At 43.5% G+C, this 19,955-nt stretch overlaps 1 protein-coding gene across 4 annotated transcripts in view; it reads right to left on the bottom strand.

Annotated features, from left to right (window-relative positions):
• The window catches only part of ACADSB (acyl-CoA dehydrogenase short/branched chain), a 52,271-nt gene extending 32,359 nt beyond the window's left edge, over window positions 1-19,912 (bottom strand). The window contains exons 1-2 of one of the 4 annotated variants that reach the window (XM_059881754.1): window positions 19,721-19,894; window positions 7,319-16,219 (exon numbers count right to left, since the gene is read on the bottom strand). In XM_059881754.1, the coding sequence (XP_059737737.1) occupies window positions 11,379-13,100 (1,722 nt within the window). In that variant the 5' untranslated portion in view covers window positions 13,101-16,219; window positions 19,721-19,894 and the 3' untranslated portion in view covers window positions 7,319-11,378. 4 annotated transcript variants of the gene reach the window in all.
• Window positions 19,913-19,955: the final 43 nt, after the last annotated feature.

Below are 19,955 nucleotides of genomic sequence, written 5' to 3'. Positions count from 1 at the left end.
GAATGAGGTATCTTGTGCATTTTAGCTTTTTTTTTTTTTCGTAATATAAATATTCTGGTTTTGTATTTTTGTGTATTTTAATCGAAGGCCCTCATTCCTGCACTGTGTTCTCAGGTACGTGAGCAATCTCAGGGATAAGTCAGCAGCAGCTCTGGGTCTGCACAGCAGGAATGCTTTTTGTTGCTGTATCATCAGAGAGAACAACTATTTGGAGTGTATAGCCTATTGAACGACCTCATTTTTGCCAATTACAGCTGGCTCTTCTGCCATGGTGTCCTCCTGAAATCCCTCCATCTTCAGCGTTTCATGAGAGACTAGGTTTTAACTGGGTTGCCCCATGACTTGGTCTCCTTCCTACTGAAAGATTGGAAATTGGTCTGAACAGGAAAACGTGGTGCAGAGAGGTTAGGAGAGGCTGGGCCAGGTAAGAAGTGCAGAGAGGGGAAGCCAAGATTAGGCAAAGGTCGTCTGTATGTGTGACAAAGGATTCCTGTTCCAGATCTATAATCCTAGGGCACATTACTCACTTTATATACCAGATCCATCCTCCACCTGACTGGGCTAGGCCGACCATGCACAACAGGGTGTGTGTGTTTTTATAAAAAAATGGAAGTTGGTAAGGAGAGGTTTATAAGAATAATGCCTCTGTACCCATCTTGAGCTGTCCAGGGATGGATATGTGAAGCAAGGACAAGATCTTTAACGATGCTGGGCTTTTCCTTCTTAGCTTCTGGAGAGACCATCAGCAATGGCTTCTTTGTGGTTCCCAGAGCCAGGGTCCTACTCTGCTGCAGCAGTGATTAGTCTCATGGCAGCTAAAGGAGAAAGGGCGGTGGGGGCGGCGGGTTCGTTTACAAGCTGTGAGATCACTGCAGACCTACCTCACTGTGTTGTCACGGGGCAAATGCAATAGAACGCATTGGGTGATGTGTGTCTGATCCTTGTCTCCCCCAGCTGCTGCCCCCCTCTAGTTATTATATTTGTCTGGGCTTTGTAGGACTTCACAAGTAGCTGATTTGGTGACTGCTAGGTGGCCTAGTTTGTGTAAATATAATGTGTTGGTCTTCTCCATGTTCTTTTGGGGTTTTATTGTTTACAAACTTTTTATATTGAGAAAAATAGCCAAAGCATCTTTGACAAAATGTTCTGCACCAGGCAAAGAGATCTGAAACATAAGCTTGGGGGCCCCTCTTGAAGTTGGGGGGGGTCTTGAACTACACTTTCGTGTTCCCCTTCCTCTATTTCCTATTTCAAACAAGATCTGTCCTGAAAACTAGATTCCTATTCCCTCTTCTTTCCACCTTTGTGCCCCCCCGAAATAGACCATATACCTATACATTTAATTTGTGGGGTATCTGTGATTAAGTGATTTGTGCAAAAACCCTGAAAAGGCTAAGATTGCTCCATCCCTTGTTCCCAATTTCGAGTCCTGTCCATTCCTTGATGTAACTCATGCTAAATGGACTGATGTATTTGGTTGGATTAAGACCAACTCCAAAGGTAGAGAGGAGCAATGAAGGGGGCCTTCCATGTAGAAGGTGGGGCTGGGAGACCATGAAAGGAAAGATGAATGTATATCCAAGTCACTCAGGAACTTTTATGCAGGTGCAAGAAACTTATGTCAAAGTAGCCACAAGATTGTTTAATAGCAGACGGACGAATGTAACTCCATGCTTACTGCTAGAAACCAAAGCTTTGTATGAAATCTTGAGTTTATGGGGAGGGAGGGAGGGAGGGTAGAAAAGCATGTACCCATCTGTTCTTTTCCTCATCCCTTCTCATTCCTGAACTGCAGGAGACATAGCCCATCAGGCTTTGGCGACCCCATCTGGGCAGTGTTTATTTGATGGCTGATTTTGCTGTGCCAGATACTTCCTTTCCCATTTGCTATCATTTTGTAACACACACGCTGACCCTTTTCCCTTTCCTTTGTTTTCCTTGGGAATATACAATGAATAAAACTTATTGGTACTGGAAAAAAAAAAAAAAAAAAAGACAGTGGTGAGCAGCTGACACAGGGGTCTGGACCAGACCTGTAAGAGCTACTGCACTAATCTAACTGAACCATTTACTGAAGGCCCGTCTCCCCATGAACACTGAAGGTTTTTTTACTTCTAACCAATTATCGTTGCCCCTAGTATTTGGGACATTCCTCAGCCCACCCCAACGTGGCTTGCCACCCCCCCACCCCGCTGCCCCATCACCAGGATCTCTTCCCTACAAGATCAAGCATCCTCATGCTTTTCAAAATTCAATATACTCACTGCAGCTGACCCAGTTCAGCTGACCCCTCCTCCCTCCAGGCGTCCCATCTCTCTGACTCCCAGGACACTCTGCTGTCCTCCTCCTCCCACCCGTTCCTGCCCGGCATTCCTCAGTCTCTCCTCAGTCTCCTCCTTTAGCTACTCCTCTGCCCCCTACTTGACCCTGAAGTGCCAGGGAAGTTTGTCAAGACTCTCCTTTACCAAAAAAGTCAAGCTCCTCTTTGTGATGGGGCCCCAACCTTGGGCTGAGTTCAAGCTGCACTCTGTTCAGTTTTAATAAGAATCCTGCTGGGTCACATTAATGAAAACCCCTCATCCTTGGTATCTGATGCCTTTGGTCCCCCTGAAGCAAGATCCTGAAGAGCATGGGTTATTTCTTATTCCCCTTACTTCTGCTGCTTCTTTGTAATTTTCCACCCACCAGCCCTCACCCCACTCCTTGGTTATAGACAGCCACCTTTCCTTGTTGCATTTGGAGCAGAGCCTCACCTCGCGCCCCCACTGCAAACCCCAACGCAGAAGTCCCTTCCCGAATAAAGTCTTCCTTATTCTCTGTTATAAGATTCATGAATTAGGCTTATTTTTTTTTTTAAACAAGCTGTTGCCAAGTGGGTGGAGAGGAATAGTCTCCTCTACTTTACATGTACAAACTGGTGGAACCACTGTCATAAGACATACATGTCCTAAGGCTCAGCAGTTCCACTGGAGCTCATACACCAAGTACAGACATGCAAAGAATGCTGTGACACCTGAAATGGGGGAAAAAATGAAGAATCCAATTACTTACCAACAAAGGAGTGCATAGGTTGTGGTACAGCACATTGACTTAACAGAATGTTTTAGAGCAGTTAAAGTGAACTACGGAGATACAAATATCAACACGGGGAAGTCTTGAAAATATAGTATTAAACACAAAAGGCAATTTGCAAAAGAATTTATTCAGGCAGATAGCATTTATGCACACTTTTAAATACACAGCAAATGTTAGTATACATTCTGTAAACACAGATGTAGTTTAAAAACAGAAACGGGAAGCATACACATCAACCTCAGGAGTGTGGTTTCATGGTGATTTCTCTTGGGTCAGGATTGCTACTTACATTGTGTGAGACTCATATGAGTTAGGCTATGTTCAGTAGGTCAAGATGGAGTCACAGGGGCCACTGTGGACTCCCACCATCTAGGAATTGTTCAGCAAAGTCTAAGGAAGGACATCACAAACAGGAGGAGCTCGTTACCCCTTGTTTGTCTGGTTTCCCCACTCTGACTAACCTGTGTTGTGTGCTGTGTGCAGTAAGCCGGGTTACACCAGCTACATTTTGTCTGGTCTGCCTTCCTGTGACCCTAACTCGCCTCACTGCTGGGCCCTGGTTGCAGGCTGCCTCCAAGGAGAGGGTGGAAGCGCAGGGTTGATGTCATAATTATTTCTTTAAAAAAAAAAGTGGGGGGTATAGCTGAAGTGGGTGGTGTGGAACTGGGTACCAGTTATATTATTTCCCACACTTATCTGTGTTATTAGAAAGGCCTAATGATAAAAATTTTGATGTTAAGATGTGTTAAAATGTATAAATGCCTGAACCGCATAGTCTTCGGGCTTTCAAAGTAGGCTTGTTTTTTTTTAAATGCTAGATGTAGCTGTTAATACATTCAGCATCACACTACAGAACAATTTTATGGATTTCTTAAATCTAACTACCGAATACCAGTTACACATAACTAAACTCAAGAAACTGGTTTATTCTGGGAACTTTTACCAATGACTATTAGTATCTTTGAAACAAGTCCCCTACCCACCCACCCCTACCACCACCATGATTTAAATTAGCTGTTGTCACTCCTGGCTACATACCCAGATCTTTGAAGGGAGCTTAGAGCAAGGGAGAGCTATTTCAGCCCCACTAATTCAAGCTCTGCTTTGAGACTCAGGGTGAAGCTGGGGGTTCCACATTTCTAAAAAGCTCCCTGAACTGTGTGAGTGAAAAAAAAATGTTGCCTTCCAAATCAGTAACAAAGGACATTGCAGCCACCAGGTCATGGCATTATAGCTGCCCCACAGGTGAGCCCCAAGAAAACTCAGGGAGAGAAAGCACGGGCAGGTGGGCCTGGACAGCTAAGGTTCATTATCAAAGGAGTGATTTCAGTGATCCCAAACTCTTGCATCTTCCTGCACAAAGTGAAGTCACTCAGTTGTGTCCAGCTCTTTGCGATCCCATGGACTGTAGCCTACCAGGCTCCTCCATCCATGGAATTTTCCAGGTAAGAGTTGCCATTTCCTTCTCCAGGGGATCTTCCTGACCCAGGGATCGAACCCAGGTCTCCTGTATTGCAGACAGATGGTTTTACCCTGTGAGCCACTAGGGAAGCCCAAAGAAAAGTGCTAAATTCACTAACTTGAGATGTCCAGTTTTCTTTTAATTAAAAGAAATCTTTTGATGGTCTGACTACCTGGTCTTCGTTGCAAAAGCTCCTATGTATCCTGGTTCCTCCCTTACCTCTCTGGACTGGTCCCTCAGAGTGAGCCAAGGGGATGCATTCCAGGCTAAAAGTCCTCAGAGTGTCCGCTGAATAAAACATCAGTTCAGTTCAGTTTAGTCGCTCAGTCGTGTCTGACTCTTTGCGACCCCATGAACTACAGCATGCCAGGCCTCCCTGTCCATCACCTCCCGGAGTCCACCCAAACCCATGTCCATTGTGTTGGTGATGCCATCCAACCATCTCATCCTCTGTCGTCCCCTTCTCCTCCTGCCCTCAATCTTTCCCAACATCAGGGTCTTTTCAAATCAGTCAGCTCTTTGCATCATGTGGCCAAAATACTGGAGTTTCAGCTTCAACATCAGGCCCTCCAGTGAAGACCCAGGACTGATCTCCTTTAGGATGGAAAGGTTGGATCTCCTTGCAGTCCAAGGGACTCTCAAGAGCCTTCTCCAACATCACAGTTCAAAAGCATCAATTCTTTGGCACTCAGCCTTCTTTGCAGAGAACACAATGGCAACCCACTCCAGTACTCCTGCCTGGAAAATCCCATGGGTGGAGGAGCCTGGTAGGCTGCAGTCCATGGGGTCACGAAGAGTCGGACACGACTGAGAGAATTCACTTTCACTTTTCACTTTCATGCACTGGAGAAGGAAATGGCAACCCACCCCAGTGTTCTTGCCTGGAGAATCCCAGGGACGGGGGAGCCTGGTGGGCTGCCGTTTACGAGGTTGCACAGAGTCAGACTCAACTGAAGAGACTTAGCAGCAGCAGCCTTCTTTATAGTCCAACTCTGACATCCATACATGACTGCTGGAAAAACCACAGCCTTGACTAGACAGAACTTTGTTGGCAATGTAATGTCTCTGCTTTTTAATATGCTGTCTAGGTTGATCATAACTTTCCTTCCAAGGAGTAAGTGTCTTTTAATTTCATGGCAGCAATCACCATCTGCAGTGATTTTGGAGCTCAGAAAAATAAAGTCAGCCACTGTTTCCCCATCTATTGCCCATGAAGTAAGTAATGAGACTGGATGCCATGATCTTAGTTTTCTGAATGTTGAGCTTTAAGCCAACTTTTTCACTCTCCTCTTTCACTTTCATCAAGAGGCTTTTTAGTTCCTCTTCACTTTCTGCCATAAGGGTGGCATCATCTGCATATCTGAGGTTATTGATATTTCTCCCAGCAATCTTGATTCCAGTTTGTGCTTCTTCCAGCCCAGCGTTTCTCAGTATGTACTCTGCATATAAGTTAAACAAGCAGGGTGACAACATACAGCCTTAACGTACTCCTTTTCCTATTTGGAACAAGTCTGTTGTTCCATGTCCAGTTCTAACTGTTGCTTCCTGACCTGCATACAGGTTTCTCAAGAGGCAGGTCAGGTGGTCTGGTATTCCCATCTCTTTCAGAATTTTCCAGTTTATTGTGATCCACACAGTCAAAGGCTTTGGCATAGTCCATAAAGCAGAAACAGATGCTTTTCTGGAACTCTCTTGCTTTTTCGATGATCCAGCAGATGTTGACAACTTGTTCTCTGGTTCCTCTGCCTTTTCTAAAACCAGCTTGAACATCAGGAAGTTCACGGTTCACATATTGCTGAAGCCTGGCTTGGAGAATTTTGAGCATTACTTTACTAGCGTGTGAGATGAGTGCAATTGTGTGGTAGTTTGAGCATTCTTTGGCATTGCCTTTCTTTGGGATTGGAATGAAAACTGACCTTTTCCAGTCCTGTGGCCACTGGTGAGTTTTCCAAATTTGCTGACATATTGAGTGCAGCACTTTCACAGCATCTTTTAGGATTTGAAATAGCTCAACTGGAATTCCATCACCTCCACTAGCTTTGTTCATAGTGATGCTTCCTAAGGCCCACCTGACTTCACATTCCAGGACGTCCGACTCTAGGTGAGCGTGAGTGATCATACCTTCGTGATTATCTGGGTTGTGAAGATCTTTCTTGTACAGTTCTTCTGTGTATTCTTGCCACCTTTTCTTAGTATTTTCTGCTTCTGTTAGGTCCATACCATTTTTGTCCTTTATTGAGCCCATCTTTGCATGAAATGTTCCCTTGGTATCTCTAATTTTCTTGAAGAGTTCTCTAGTCTTTCCCATTCTATTGTATTCCTCCATTTCTTAGCATTGATCGCTGAGGAAGGCTTTCTTATCTCTCCTTGCTATTCTTTGGAATTCTGCATTCAAATGGGTATATCTTTCCTTTTCTCCTTTGCTTTTCGCTTCTCTTCTTTTCACAGCTATTTGTAAGTCCTCCTCAGACAGCCATTTTGCTTTTTTGCACTTCTTTTTCTTGGGGATGGTCTTGATCCCTGTCTCCTGTACAATGTCATGAACCTCCGTCCATAGTTCATCAGGCACTCTGTCTATCAGATCTAGTCCCTTTAATCTATTTCTCATTTCCACTGTATAGTCATTGGGGATTTGATTTAGGTCATACCTGACTGGTCTAGTGGTTTTCCCCACTTTCTTCAATAAGTCTGAATTTGGCAATAAGTTCATGATCTGAGCCACAGTCCGCTCCCGGTCTTACTTTTGCTGACTGTATAGAGGTTCTCCATCTTTGGCTGCAAAGGACATAATCAATCTGATTTCAGTGTTGACCATCTGGTGATAAAACCATAATTCTCAACTTTTACATTGTGCTTTTTTTTTTTTTTTCAATCGACAGATGATTCTAATATGTAATAATAGCATGAGCCAGAATTTGTGGTTTTCACGCTTGACTTCGGAGAGTAAAAACTCAACCCCCTCACAACTTTCTAAAGCCAAGTGATCCACTTGTCCAACATAAATGATCCACAAATGTGCCTTCCCTGATCCCCCTACACCACACCCTCAGCTACCCTACTTAAAACTTTTTGGTTTGACCAGATCTTCAAAAAAGCTATCGCCCTATCTCCATCCAGCCTCCCATAGGGGAGCTTCTAACACACCCATCTGGTATTCTTCACAGACAAACATAAAGCAAATAGAAACACAGTTGTTTATTTTCCTCCAGGCGGTCCTTCGAAAAGAGAGCACACTATGTACCCCGAGCACACTATGTACCCTATTCTGGTTTCTCCCAACCCCAAGTAGCAATATATACTAGAGAGGTTTCTAACATGTAACATAATTCCCTTTGTTTTCATAAGTAATGCTGCACCAAGGAAGTTCTTTGCTGTGAATGTGTCCATCTGTACCTTGACTGTGGACTTGGTTATACAAATCTGCAAGAGATAAAATATCACAGAAATATATGTACATACTTTTTTGGAAGAGAACTTCTCTACCCCTTTGGGTTCTTTTTTTTTTTTTTTTTTTTCATTTTTAAACTTTTAATCATAGCTCCCTAATCTAAGTCAGTCTTCTTAATGACAGAAGGCATAATCTTACATCCCTTTGTCTTCATACCCTTCCTCTCAATTAAGAACAAATGTCTTACCCATTGTCTAGGGAGCTCTTGTGTGTTTAGAAGAACTAATTTTTAGTAGACTATTCTACCCTTGCTTGAATGCTTTTCTTTCTCCAAGTCTTTTCTTCAAAGAATATTTATTGAATATTTATTATATATCAACAATCACTGTACGTCTTTGGAATATTGCAAGTGCTATGGTAAAATGTGCACAAGATACAAAGTGTAAAGAAGGGAGTGATTTCTTCTGAGTATGCTTCCTTTTTGTTTTGTTTAGTTTTCTTTTTTTTTTTTAATTTTTTTAAATTTTATTTTTTAACTTTACAATATTGTATTGGTTTTGCCATATATTGAAATGAATCCGCCACAGGTATACACGTGTTCCCCATCCTGAACCCTCCTCCTTCCTCCCCATACCATCCCTCTGGGTCGCATTTATAGATTCAATGCAATCCTTATCAAGCTACCAACGGTATTCTTCACAGAGCTAGAACAAATAATTTCACAATTTGTATGGAAATACAAAAAACCTCGAATAGCCAAAGCTATCTTGAGAAAGAAGAATGGAACTGGAGGAATCAACCTGCCTGACTTCAGTCTCTACTACAAAGCCACAGTCATCAAGACAGTATGCTACTGGCACAAAGACAGAAATATTGATCAATGGAACAAAATAGAAAGCCCAGAGATAAATCCATGCCCATACAGACACCTTATCTTTGATTGGGATGACCCCTTTGGGTTCTAATGGTAGGGGTTGGGGTCGGGGCGCTGGAAAATAACTGACAATAGATTTACAAGAGAAAAGAAAGTTTGTTTATATCTGCACAGCTACTATTAGGAGGCTGTTTAAATATAGATACTGCTCTTGAGGCTGCTGAATGGTCAAATGGTTTAGGGTTAGAGTAATTTTCATACCACTTTGATGGGTTGTTATTTCCTTGTTATTACAATAATATCAATTTTCTGGTTTCAATAACTGTACTCAGTTCAGTCGCTCAGTCGTGTCTGACTCTGTGACCCCATGAACACACCAGTCTTCCCTGTCCATCACCATCTCCTGGAGTTTACTCAAACTCATACCCATCAAGTTGGTGATGCCATCAATGAGTCAATGAGTCAACTCTTTGCATCAGGTGGCCAAAGTACTGGAGTTTCAGCTTCAGCATCAATCCTTCCAATGAACACCCAGGACTGATCTCCTTTAGGATGGACTGGTTGGATCCCCTCCAGTCCAAGGGACTCTCGAGAGTCTTCTCCAATACCACAGTTCAAAAGCATCAATTCTTTGGTGCTCAGCTTTCTTCACAGTCCAACTCTCACATCCATACATGACCACTGGAAAAACCACAGCCTTGACTAGACAGAACTTTGTTGGCAAAGTAATGTCTCTGCTTTTTAATATGCTGTCTAGGTTGATCATAACTTTCCTTCCAAGGAGTAGGTGTCTTTTAATTTCATGGCAGCAATCACCATGTGCAGTGATTTTGGAGCCCAAAAGAATAAAGTCTGACACTGTTTCCCCATCTATTTCCCATGAAGTGATGGGACCAGATGCCATGATATTTGTTTTCTGAATGTTGAGCTTTAAGCCAACTTTTTCACTCTCCACTTTCACTTTCATCAAGAAGCTTTTTAGTTCCTTTTCACTTTCTGCCATAAGGGTGGTGTCAACTGCATATCTGAGGTTATTGATATTTCTCCCAGCAATCTTGATTCCAGCTTGTGCTTCTTCCAGTCCAGTGTTTCTCATGATGTACTCTGTGTATAAGTTAAATAAGCAGGGTGACAATATACAGCCTTGACGTACTCCTTTTCCTATTTGGAACCAGTCTGTTGTTCCATGTCCAGTTCTAACTGTTGCTTCCTGACCTGCATATAGGTTTCTCCTACTGAGATGTAACTATCGGAGAATCAAAGAGTGATGGACAAGGGAATCTCTGTCTCTACTATCTGTGTTTATTTAACTTTCTGTGAATCTAATTATATATTTCAAAGTAAAGTTTCTTTAAAAGATGCTGCAAAGAGTAACTTTTGATCTACATAATTTCACATCTGTGCATTTTATTTCTACCTGCAGCCTAAGAATTCTCTAGCAAAGGGCAAAATAAACTCAAAATACTGATAAATTTTCCCTAATTGTGCTTCGCAGCAGTTAAACCATTCTCCCTCCCATTAGCAAATATATCATGGTTCCTATGTCCCTAGCATCTTGCTAAAACAGCTGGTAGGCCAATGTTTAGGTCTCTGTATGCCTCTCATAAGTTAAAAAAAAAAAAAAAAACTTGTGTCATACTGTTCTTATACTTGTCTTCATTTATAAGTCTGCACACGATGGTGTGATCACTCACCTAGAGCCAGACATCCTGGAATGTGAAGTCAAGTAGGCCTTAGGAAGCATCACTATGAACAAAGCTGGTGGAGATGATGGAATTCCAATTGAGCTATTCCAAATCCTAAAACATGATGCTGTGAAAGTGCTGCACTCAATATGTCCGCAAATTTGGAAAACTCACCAGTGGCCACAGGACTGGAAAAGGTCAGTTTTCATTCCAATCCCAAAGAAAGGCAATGCCAAAGAATGCTCAAACTACCACACAATTGCACTCGTCTCACATGCTAGTAAAGTAATGCTCAAAATTCTCCAAGCCAGGCTTCAGCAATATGTGAACCGTGAACTTCCTGATGTTCAAGCTGGTTTTAGAGAAGGCAGAGGAACCAGAGATCAAATTGCCAACATCTGCTGGATCATTGAAAAAGCAAGAGAGTTCCAGAAAAATATCTATTTCTGCTTTGTGGACTATGCCAAAGCCTTTGACTGTGTGGATCACAGCAAACTGTGGCAAATTCTGAAAGAGATGGGAATACCAGACCACCTGACCTGCCTCTTAAGAAATCTGTATGTAGGTCAGGAAGCAACAGGTAGAACTGGACATGGAACAACAGACTCATTCCAAATTGGAAAGGAGTACATCAAGGCTGTATATTGTCACCCTGCTTATTTAACTCCTGTGCAGAATACGTCATGAGAAACACTGGGCTGGAGGAAGCACAAGCTGGAATCAAGATTGCTGGGAGAAGTATCAGTAACCTCAGATATGCAGATGACACCACCCTCATGACAGAAAGTGAAGAAGAACTAAAGAGCCTCTTCAAAGTGAAAGAGGAGAGTGAAAAAGTTGGCTTAAAGCTCAACATTCAGAAAACTACAATCATGGCACCCAGTCCCATTCAGGTCAGATCAGTCGCTCAGTCGTGTCCAACTCTTTGCGACCCCATGAATCGCCAGCACGCCAGGCCCCCCTGTCCATCACCAACTCCTGGAGTTCACTGAGACTCACGTCCATCGAGTCAGTGATGCCATCCAGCCATCTCATCCTCTGTCGTCCCCTTCTCCTCCTGCCCCCAATCCCTCCCAGCATCAGAGTCTTTTCCAATGAGTCAACTCTTCGCATGAGGTGGCCAAAGTACTGGAGTTTCAGCTTTGGCATCATTCCTTTCAAAGAAATCCCAGGGCTGATCTCCTTCAGAATGGACTGGTTGGATCTCCTTGCAGTCCAAGGGACTCTCAAGAGTCTTCTCCAACACCACAGTTCAAAAGCATCAATTCTTCGGCACTCAGCCTTCTTCACAGTCCAACTCTCACATCCATATATGACCACAGGAAAAACCATAGCCTTGACTAGACAAACCTTTGTTGGCAAAGTAAAGTCTCTGCTTTTGAACATGCTATCTAGGTTGGTCATAACTTTCCTTCCAAGGAGTAAGCGTCTTTTAATTTCATGGCTGCAGTCACCATCTGTAGTGATTTTGGAGCCCAGAAAAATAAAGTCTGATACTGTTTCCACTGTTTCCCCATCTATTTCCCATGAAGTGGTGGGACCGGATGCCATGATCTTTGTTTTCTGAATGTTGAGCTTTAAGCCAACTTTTTCACTCTCCACTTTCACTTTCATCAAGAGGCTTTTGAGTTCCTCTTCACTTTCTGCCATAAGGGTGGTGTCATTTGCATATATGAGGTTATTGATATTTCTCCCGGCAATCTTGATTCCAGTTTGTGCTTCTTCCAGCCCAGTATTTCTCATGAGGTACTCTTTATAGAAGTTAAATAAGCAGGGTGACAATATACAGCCTTGATGTACTCCTTTTCCTATTTGGAACCAGTCTGTTGTTCCATGTCCAGTTCTACCTGTTGCTTCCTGACGTGCATACAAATTTCTCAAGAGGCAGATCAGGTGGTCTGGTATTCCCATCTCTTTTAGAATTTGCCACAGTTTGCTGTGATCCACACAGTCAAAGGCTTTGGCATAGTCCATAAAGCAGAAATGGATGTTTTTCTGGAACTCTCTTGCTTTTTCGATGATCCAGCAGATGTTGGCAATTTGATCTCTGGTTCCTCTGCCTTCTCTAAAACCAGCTTGAACATCTGGAAGTTCACGGTTCACATATTGCTGAAGCCTGGCTTGGAGAATTTTGAGCATTACTTTACTAGCATGTGAGACGAGTGCAATTGTGCAGTAGTTTGAGCATTCTTTGGCATTGCCTTTCTTTGGGATTGGAATGAAAACTGACCTTTTCCAGTCCTGTGGCCACTGGTGAGTTTTCCAAATTTGCTGACATATTGAGTGCAGCACTTTCACAGCATCATCTTTCAGGATTTGGAATAGCTCAATTGGAATTCCATCACCTCCACTAGCTTTGTTCGTAGTGATGCTTTCTAAGGCCCACTTGACTTCACATTCCAGGATGTCTGGCTCTAGGTGAGTGATCACACCGTGATTATCTGGGTCGTGAAGATCTTTTTTGTACAGTTCTTCTGTGTATTCCTGCCCTCTCTTCTTAATATCTTCTGCTTCTGTTAGGTCCATACCATTTCTGTCTTTTATCGAGCTCATCTTTGCATGAAATATTCCCTTGGTATCTCTAATTTTCTTGAAGAGATCCCTAGTCTTTCCCATTCTGTTGTTTTCCTCTATTTCTCTGCATTGATTGCTGAGGAAGGCTTTCTTATCTCTTCTTGCTCTTCTTTGGAACTCTGCATTCAGATGTTTATATCTTTCCTTTTCTCCTTTGCTTTTCGCTTCTCTTCTTTTCACAGCTATTTGTAAGTCCTCCCCAGACAGCCATTTTGCTTTTTTGCATTTCTTTTCTATGGGAATGGTCTTGATCCCTGTCTCCTGTACAATGACACGAACCTCATTCCATAGTTCATCAGGCACTCTATCTATCAGATCTAGGCCCTTAAATCTATTTCTCACTTCCACTGTATAATCATAAGGGATTTGATTTAGGTCATACCTGAATGGTCTAGTGGTTTTCCCTACTTTCTTCCGTAGATTGGGAAACAGTGGAAACAGTGGCTGACTTTATTTTTCTGAGCTCCAAAATCACTGCAGATGGTGACTGCAGACATGAAATTAAAAGATATTTACTCCTTGGAAGGAAAGTTATGACCAACCTAGACAGCATATTAAAAAGCAGAGACATTACTTTGTCAACAAAGGTCCATCTAGTCAAGGCTATGGTTTTTCCAGTGGTCATGTATGGACGTGAGAGTTGGACTGTAAAGAAAGCTGAGCACCGAAGAATTGATGCTTTTGAACTGTGGTGTTGGAGAAGACTCTCAAGAGTCCCTTGGACTGCAAGGAGATCCAACCAGTCCATCCTAAAGGAGATCAGTCCTGGGTCTTCATTGGAAGGACTAATGTTGAAGCTGAAACTCCAATATTTTGGCTACCTGACGCGAAGAGCTGACTCATTTGAAAAGACCCTGATGTTGGAAAGATCGAATGCAGGAGGAGAAGGGGACAACAGAGGATGAGATGGTTAGATGGCATCAGCGACTCAATGGACATGAGTTTGGGTAAACTCTGGGAGTTGGTGATGGACAGAGAGGCCTGGCATGCTCTGGTTCATGGGGTCGCAAAGAGTCAGACTCGACTGAGGAACTGAACTGAGCTGAACTGAAAGAATTACTTTAAAAGTATATTAACACAGTGGGATATAATTACACACCTATCAGAATGGCTATACTAAAACAATCTACTGAGAACTCCAACTGCTGGCAAGGAGGAGAAACAGGATCTCCCGTACCCTGCTGGGAAGAATGGACAATGGTAGGGCTAAGGTGAAAAACAGTTTCAAAGTGAAAGCAAAGTGAAAGTGTTAGTTGCTCTGTCCTGACCAACTCTGGGACCCAATGGACTGTAGCCCACCAGGATTCTCTGTCCATGGCATTTTCCAGAAGAATACTGGAGTGGGCTGCCATTTCCTCTTGAAAATATATATGAGTTACTCCAAAAAGGAAATAGAAGAAGAGGAGGAAGGTCCTTCATACCAAGATAATACATACAAGATTCGATAATACATACAAGATTAAATGTCAGTTTGCTTAATTATGGGCTTCTCAGGTGGCTCAGGGGTGAAGAATCCACTTGCCAATGTAGGAGATGAAACTTCGATCCCTGGGTCAGGAAGATCCCTGGAGGAGGGCACAGTAATCCACTCCAGTATTCTTGCCTGAATCACCCCATGGACAGAGGAGCCTGGCGAGCTATAACAGTTAATGGGGTCACACAGTCAGACATGACAGAAGCGACTTAGCACGCATGCATGCGCTTAATTATGTTCATTTCTTGTTACTGCTTTAGGTTAATTAACCTAATCAAGATGAGAACTGTAATTTTCTGAGGTTTTTATGCTCCATGAGAGGATAAAGGCGTAATATGGCATATAAACAGTTCTATAGATTGATAGGTCAATTAACACAGAATTTAGATTTGGAAGATACAGCTCCTAGTCAATTCTGACTAAACATAGGATAGCCATTTAAGATCTGACATAAGTACTGCATACCTCATTGTAGGTTTTAAAGCTGGTCCTTTTTCTGTTTTAATATGCTCGAGCCAAAACTTTAGCAACAGAATCTCTTGAATCCCTGCATGCTTTCTCTCCAAACAGTAGCTTCTCTTCTAAGGTGTTCCCCAAAACTACTGAACATGTAATCTCTCCCTTCCATTACTCTCTAGCTCTTCATTCCAGTCACTAGTAGTTCCTAACAATGCCACCACCTTCTAGAAGAACAGCAGACTGCCTCAAGAGTGGGCTAAATCAGCCAAGACAGAGTACAGTGCCAGGAACCAGCATAAAGGAGACCTGTTTGCCTTCTGTGTAACCTTTGCAAGTCAGCACGTTCTCCTTCCCAAACCACCAGTGCACAAAAATGAAAGTATCTCTTTCAATTCTGGTTTCCTCCGTGTGTATGCCCAGCAGCGGGACAGACACGTGTACCCCAACGTTCACTGCAGCACTGTTTATAATAGCCAGGACATGGAAGCAACCTAGATGTCCGTCAGCAGATGAATGGATAAGAAAGCTGTGGTACATATACACAATGGAATATTACTCAGCCATTAAAAAGAATACATTTGAATCAGTTCTAATGAGGTGGATGAAACTGGAGCCTATTATACAGAGTGAAGTAAGCCAGCAAGAAAAACACCAATACAGTATACTAACGCATATATATGGAATTTAGAAAGATGGTAATGATAACCCTGTATGTGAGACAGCAAAAGAGACACAGATGTATTGAACAGTCTTTTGGACTCTGTGGGAGAGGGAGAGGGTGGGATGATTTGGGAGAATGGCATTGAAACATGTATAATATCATATATGAAATGAATCGCCAGTCCAGGTTCGATGCATGATACTGGATGCTTGGGGCTGGTGCACTGGGATGACCCTGAGGCATGGTATGGGGAGGGAGGGGGGTTCAGGATGGGGAACATGTATACACCCATGGCGGATTCAAGTTGATGTATGGCAAAATCAATACAATATTGTAAAGTAATTAGCCTCCAATTAAAATAAATAAACTTATATTTAAAAACAAATAAATAAATAAATAAGGAAAAACAAATGAAAGCAGAGATTAACTTCCCTTTATTTCCAAAGGAATCTTAAAAGAAGGAATTATTAATGAATCTGGTTTTTCAATTGTGCAATTAACTTGGCTCCAATACCTTCTGGGAGCTGGGAGTTTCTTTGACCCTTCCTCCTCTTCAGGGAAACCAGGCTGGTAGCAGATAAAACAAAGAACGGAGTTAGCACAGCTAAGTTGCAGAACAGGCGTGGCACAGTCCAATGCCAGCAGGGGCCAGGTGGCTGCCAAAGCATGACGACAGCGCTAGTGCCTCAAGCAGTTATTCATGGTTCAGTGAACCAAGGTTTTTAATCCAGCATCATAAATTTTCAATCCAGCATCATAAATTTACCCTGGGTTAGGGGGCTGTATTTGGAACTTCTCAAAAAACATTTGCCTTTGCTTTCCTTAGGTTGTTTTACGTGGCACAATCTCTGCTTGTACTTCTGCTCTTACGAAAGGACTTGAAATAGCCCTCTCCTTCTTTTGTTCCAGTTCTGAATAAAGTACATTTGCCACAAAGCCTCCTCGGATATCCTACATTTAATCTTCTTTTGCTTTGCCTTTCTGCAACATTCACCCAGAATGGATTGTAATGTACCCCAAGAGGCACAGACTTGTGCTCTCTGGAGCTTCAGGCCCTCAGATGTCCCATGCTCATCTGTGACTTCGGCTAATACCTACTTCTTTAGTTCTTATTTTTCTGATTTCCAGATCCTCATCCTGCCCAGCTTCCCAAACTCTCCAGAGATACGTTTCACTGACATTTTTTAAAATTGAAAGTCTAGCAGAGCATTATTTTCCCTCTGTTCCCCCTAAATCACTTTTCCTCCAAACATCCCAATCTTTGCCCATCACTAAGCCACTCCATTTAGAAAATGTGTAATTTCTCCATCTCAACGGGAGTCTAAGATAGGGTTAGTACTCAAGGATTGTAAGCGAAAGGAGAAAGAATCTTATGGCTGCCAGAGAAGATCTTTATGGTTAGCCTTTGGGGCACCAGAGAGAAACGAGGGTGGTAAACAAATTGCAAAGAAATACCGTCCTTTTTGTACTGATGAGTAATAGCATTATAAATGCTGTGTAAACAAAAAAGGCTGTTGTCTGTGACTGTGGGCAATGCTGTTTGGGTGATATTCACTGCTGTAGGAACAAGTACAGACAGACATAACCTCTGAACATGGTAGAGTCTTGCCAGCTGAATTCGTTCCATCCTTCTGCAAGCACGACATCAGCTATCCTGGCACAATTACTCCTCATTCCAACCTCCACACCTTTGTTAATACATCTCCTTGGTCTGGAAGCTTCACCCCTCTGAGCTTTACTTAAACCTAAGATATCCCTTATTTTGGTGCTCATGTCAACCCCCACCTCCTGTAAGCACATCTCTCTGAACTATTTATTTTAGCACTGGCAATAATTCATGCAAGGCAATAATAAGCTAACACTTAAAGAGAGCCGACTCTATGCTGGGCACTGTTCCAAGTGCTTCACTCACACCTACATATGAATTAATTTAATCTTCACAATGATCCCACTGTATAAGTACTGTTATTCTCCCCATTTTACAGGTCAAGAAACTGAGACCCAAAGTGGTTAAATAAGCTGCCCATGACCTGAGCTATCAGTCTACGGAACCCACGTTCTAACCCACTCTGCTACAGGCAACATCCTGTCCATCAGCTTTTGCTAACTTATGTAACAGAGCTACAAGTGAAAGTGAAAGTCGTGACTCTTTGCGACTCCATGGACTATACAGGCCATGGCATCCTCCAGGCCAGAATACTGGAGTGGGTAGCCTATCTCTTCTCCAGGTTATCTTCCCAAGCCAGGAATCAAACCCAGGACTCCTGCATTGCAGGCAGATTCTTTATCAGCTGAGCCACAAGGGAAGCCCAAAGAGCTCCAAAGGCCACAATAACAAATCCAAACAATAGGCTTTTGATATCTGAGGAAGAGGAGGCATTGGTGCAGGAAGGTTAAGTTTAGAAACAGACTGTGGAGAAATTAACTGACAACATGGAGTTGGTCAGGTTCTCCTGTCCCACTCTCATGGTCTCACACCTTATGTTCTGTAAACAGTGATATTCTGACCTTGGTAGCACTGGGCCTGTCCGCCCCCTTGGCCATGGGCCACTTTGTCTGTCTTAGTACATCAGTAAGTAGTCTTTGAAGACTCCTTGCTGCTGCTGCCACTGATCAGAGAATAAACACGTCTGCAGTCCCCGCAGCTCCTTCAGTCTTCTTCCAGCTTCCCTGGTCTTGCCTTATCTACCCTGGGTTCAGTGAACAGTGTGAGTGGCAAGACACAGACCAGTTAGAACACCAGCTCTACCATTTTCTAGTTAATAGACTTTAGCAAGTCAAGTCACTTAACCTTTTTTAGTGTGAGCCTCTGCTTCTGAAAGATTATAAACTAATTTTTAGAATGGTTGTGAGAATTAAATGATACAGGTAAAGCACCAAGCACATGGCTGCCACATAGTATGTGATCAATAAATGTTGGCTCTAGAACATGAAAGAGGCTCAAATTGTGAATTACGGTGGCCTTTCTTTGCTAAAGTATTACACAGTGGTTATAAAATGGTATTAAACAATAACCATAAAAACATAGTTCTTTGTGACAACACACTAATGTGATTTTACTAATTTCCTTAATACCCCAAGCCTGTAACAGAGCCAAACATTAATTATCTCTAATGAAACAAAAGGCCTTGCCTCTGGGTATCAGACTGAAACAGCAGAGGGCCTATAACTCACTAAAGACAAAAGCAAATAAGTATAAAAAGCAAACAGCCAGCGGTGGGAAAGTTCCCATAAAGTGCACCAACAAACGGGAGTGCATTGCGATAGTTCTGGAAAGCGCATCTTAAGGGCTGAAGGTTCAATGTGATGAGAACCCGACGCAAGAGTCTACAGTTTTTGGAGGTCTGGAAAGCGTAGTTCGGTACAACTCCTGAGAGGTAGGTTTCAGTTCCCTTTCTAGGGAGAGGGATAGGAAAAGGTTCCCCTGTGTCACGATGCCACGGTGAGCCTACCCGTGCAAGATGCTCGCGTCCCAGCAGGGTTAAAGGGCAGAGGAAATTCTCCTTCTGGCCGGTGAGGCCCACCAACTCCGAGGTCCCTTTCTAACTCTGGAGCAGGGCCGCGTTACAGAGGACCGGCGTGAACACTGCGCAGAATGAGGCTGCTCACACTTCAACAATCTTTTTAGGGGGTAAGGGTAGGCGGTGAAAATGTATTGGGAAAAGCCGGCATCAGATAAGTGACATCTCTGCAAAATGCCTCCAAAGATTCTCAGGACCCAATGACCTGCAAAAGCTTCCTTGCAGCTGTTGTCTCTCCGACCCCACGCAAGGTTGACTGCTCCTCCAAAGAAGCTTGTAGACCAGCCCCTCGCCTACTTCTCCCCAGCTGCTACTCCCAGCCTTCCTTACGGAAACTGAGGTCTGTTGGACCAGAGGCCTGGAAACAGGTCGGGGTCGTGGCCCGCCCGCGGTAACGGGTCTTGGGACAGACCTGGCGGAGGGAGGGAACAGCTGGTACAGGACAGGGACGGGGCATACACCACCCCAGTCCTGTTGGAAAAGACCCCTCTGCCGCTGCCAAGGTCATCTGGGACCTCCCCAAGAAGCCGGCCTCGAACGCACTCACCAGCGCGCCGCCGCGCAGCAGCCGAACAGTAGCTCGCTCCATCAGTGCTAGAAAACAGATGCTATCGATACCGCGAAGACGTGCCTGGGGCCCTTGGGCCGCACGCCAACACCTGAAGGCAGGTAGAGCCACAGCCTCGCCCACTCACCCGGCCCCGCGTCCCGACGGTACGCCGAGAGGGACAATAGCCTCTCTTCGCTTTTTCGTTCTGCTCACGCGAGAGTTGGGCACGGCA

The sequence above is a fragment of the Bos taurus genome, chromosome 26 (genome assembly GCF_002263795.3).
Source record: "Bos taurus isolate L1 Dominette 01449 registration number 42190680 breed Hereford chromosome 26, ARS-UCD2.0, whole genome shotgun sequence".
Taxonomy (NCBI): Eukaryota; Metazoa; Chordata; class Mammalia; order Artiodactyla; family Bovidae; genus Bos; species Bos taurus.
This window is presented reverse-complemented; position numbering and strand designations above follow the sequence as displayed.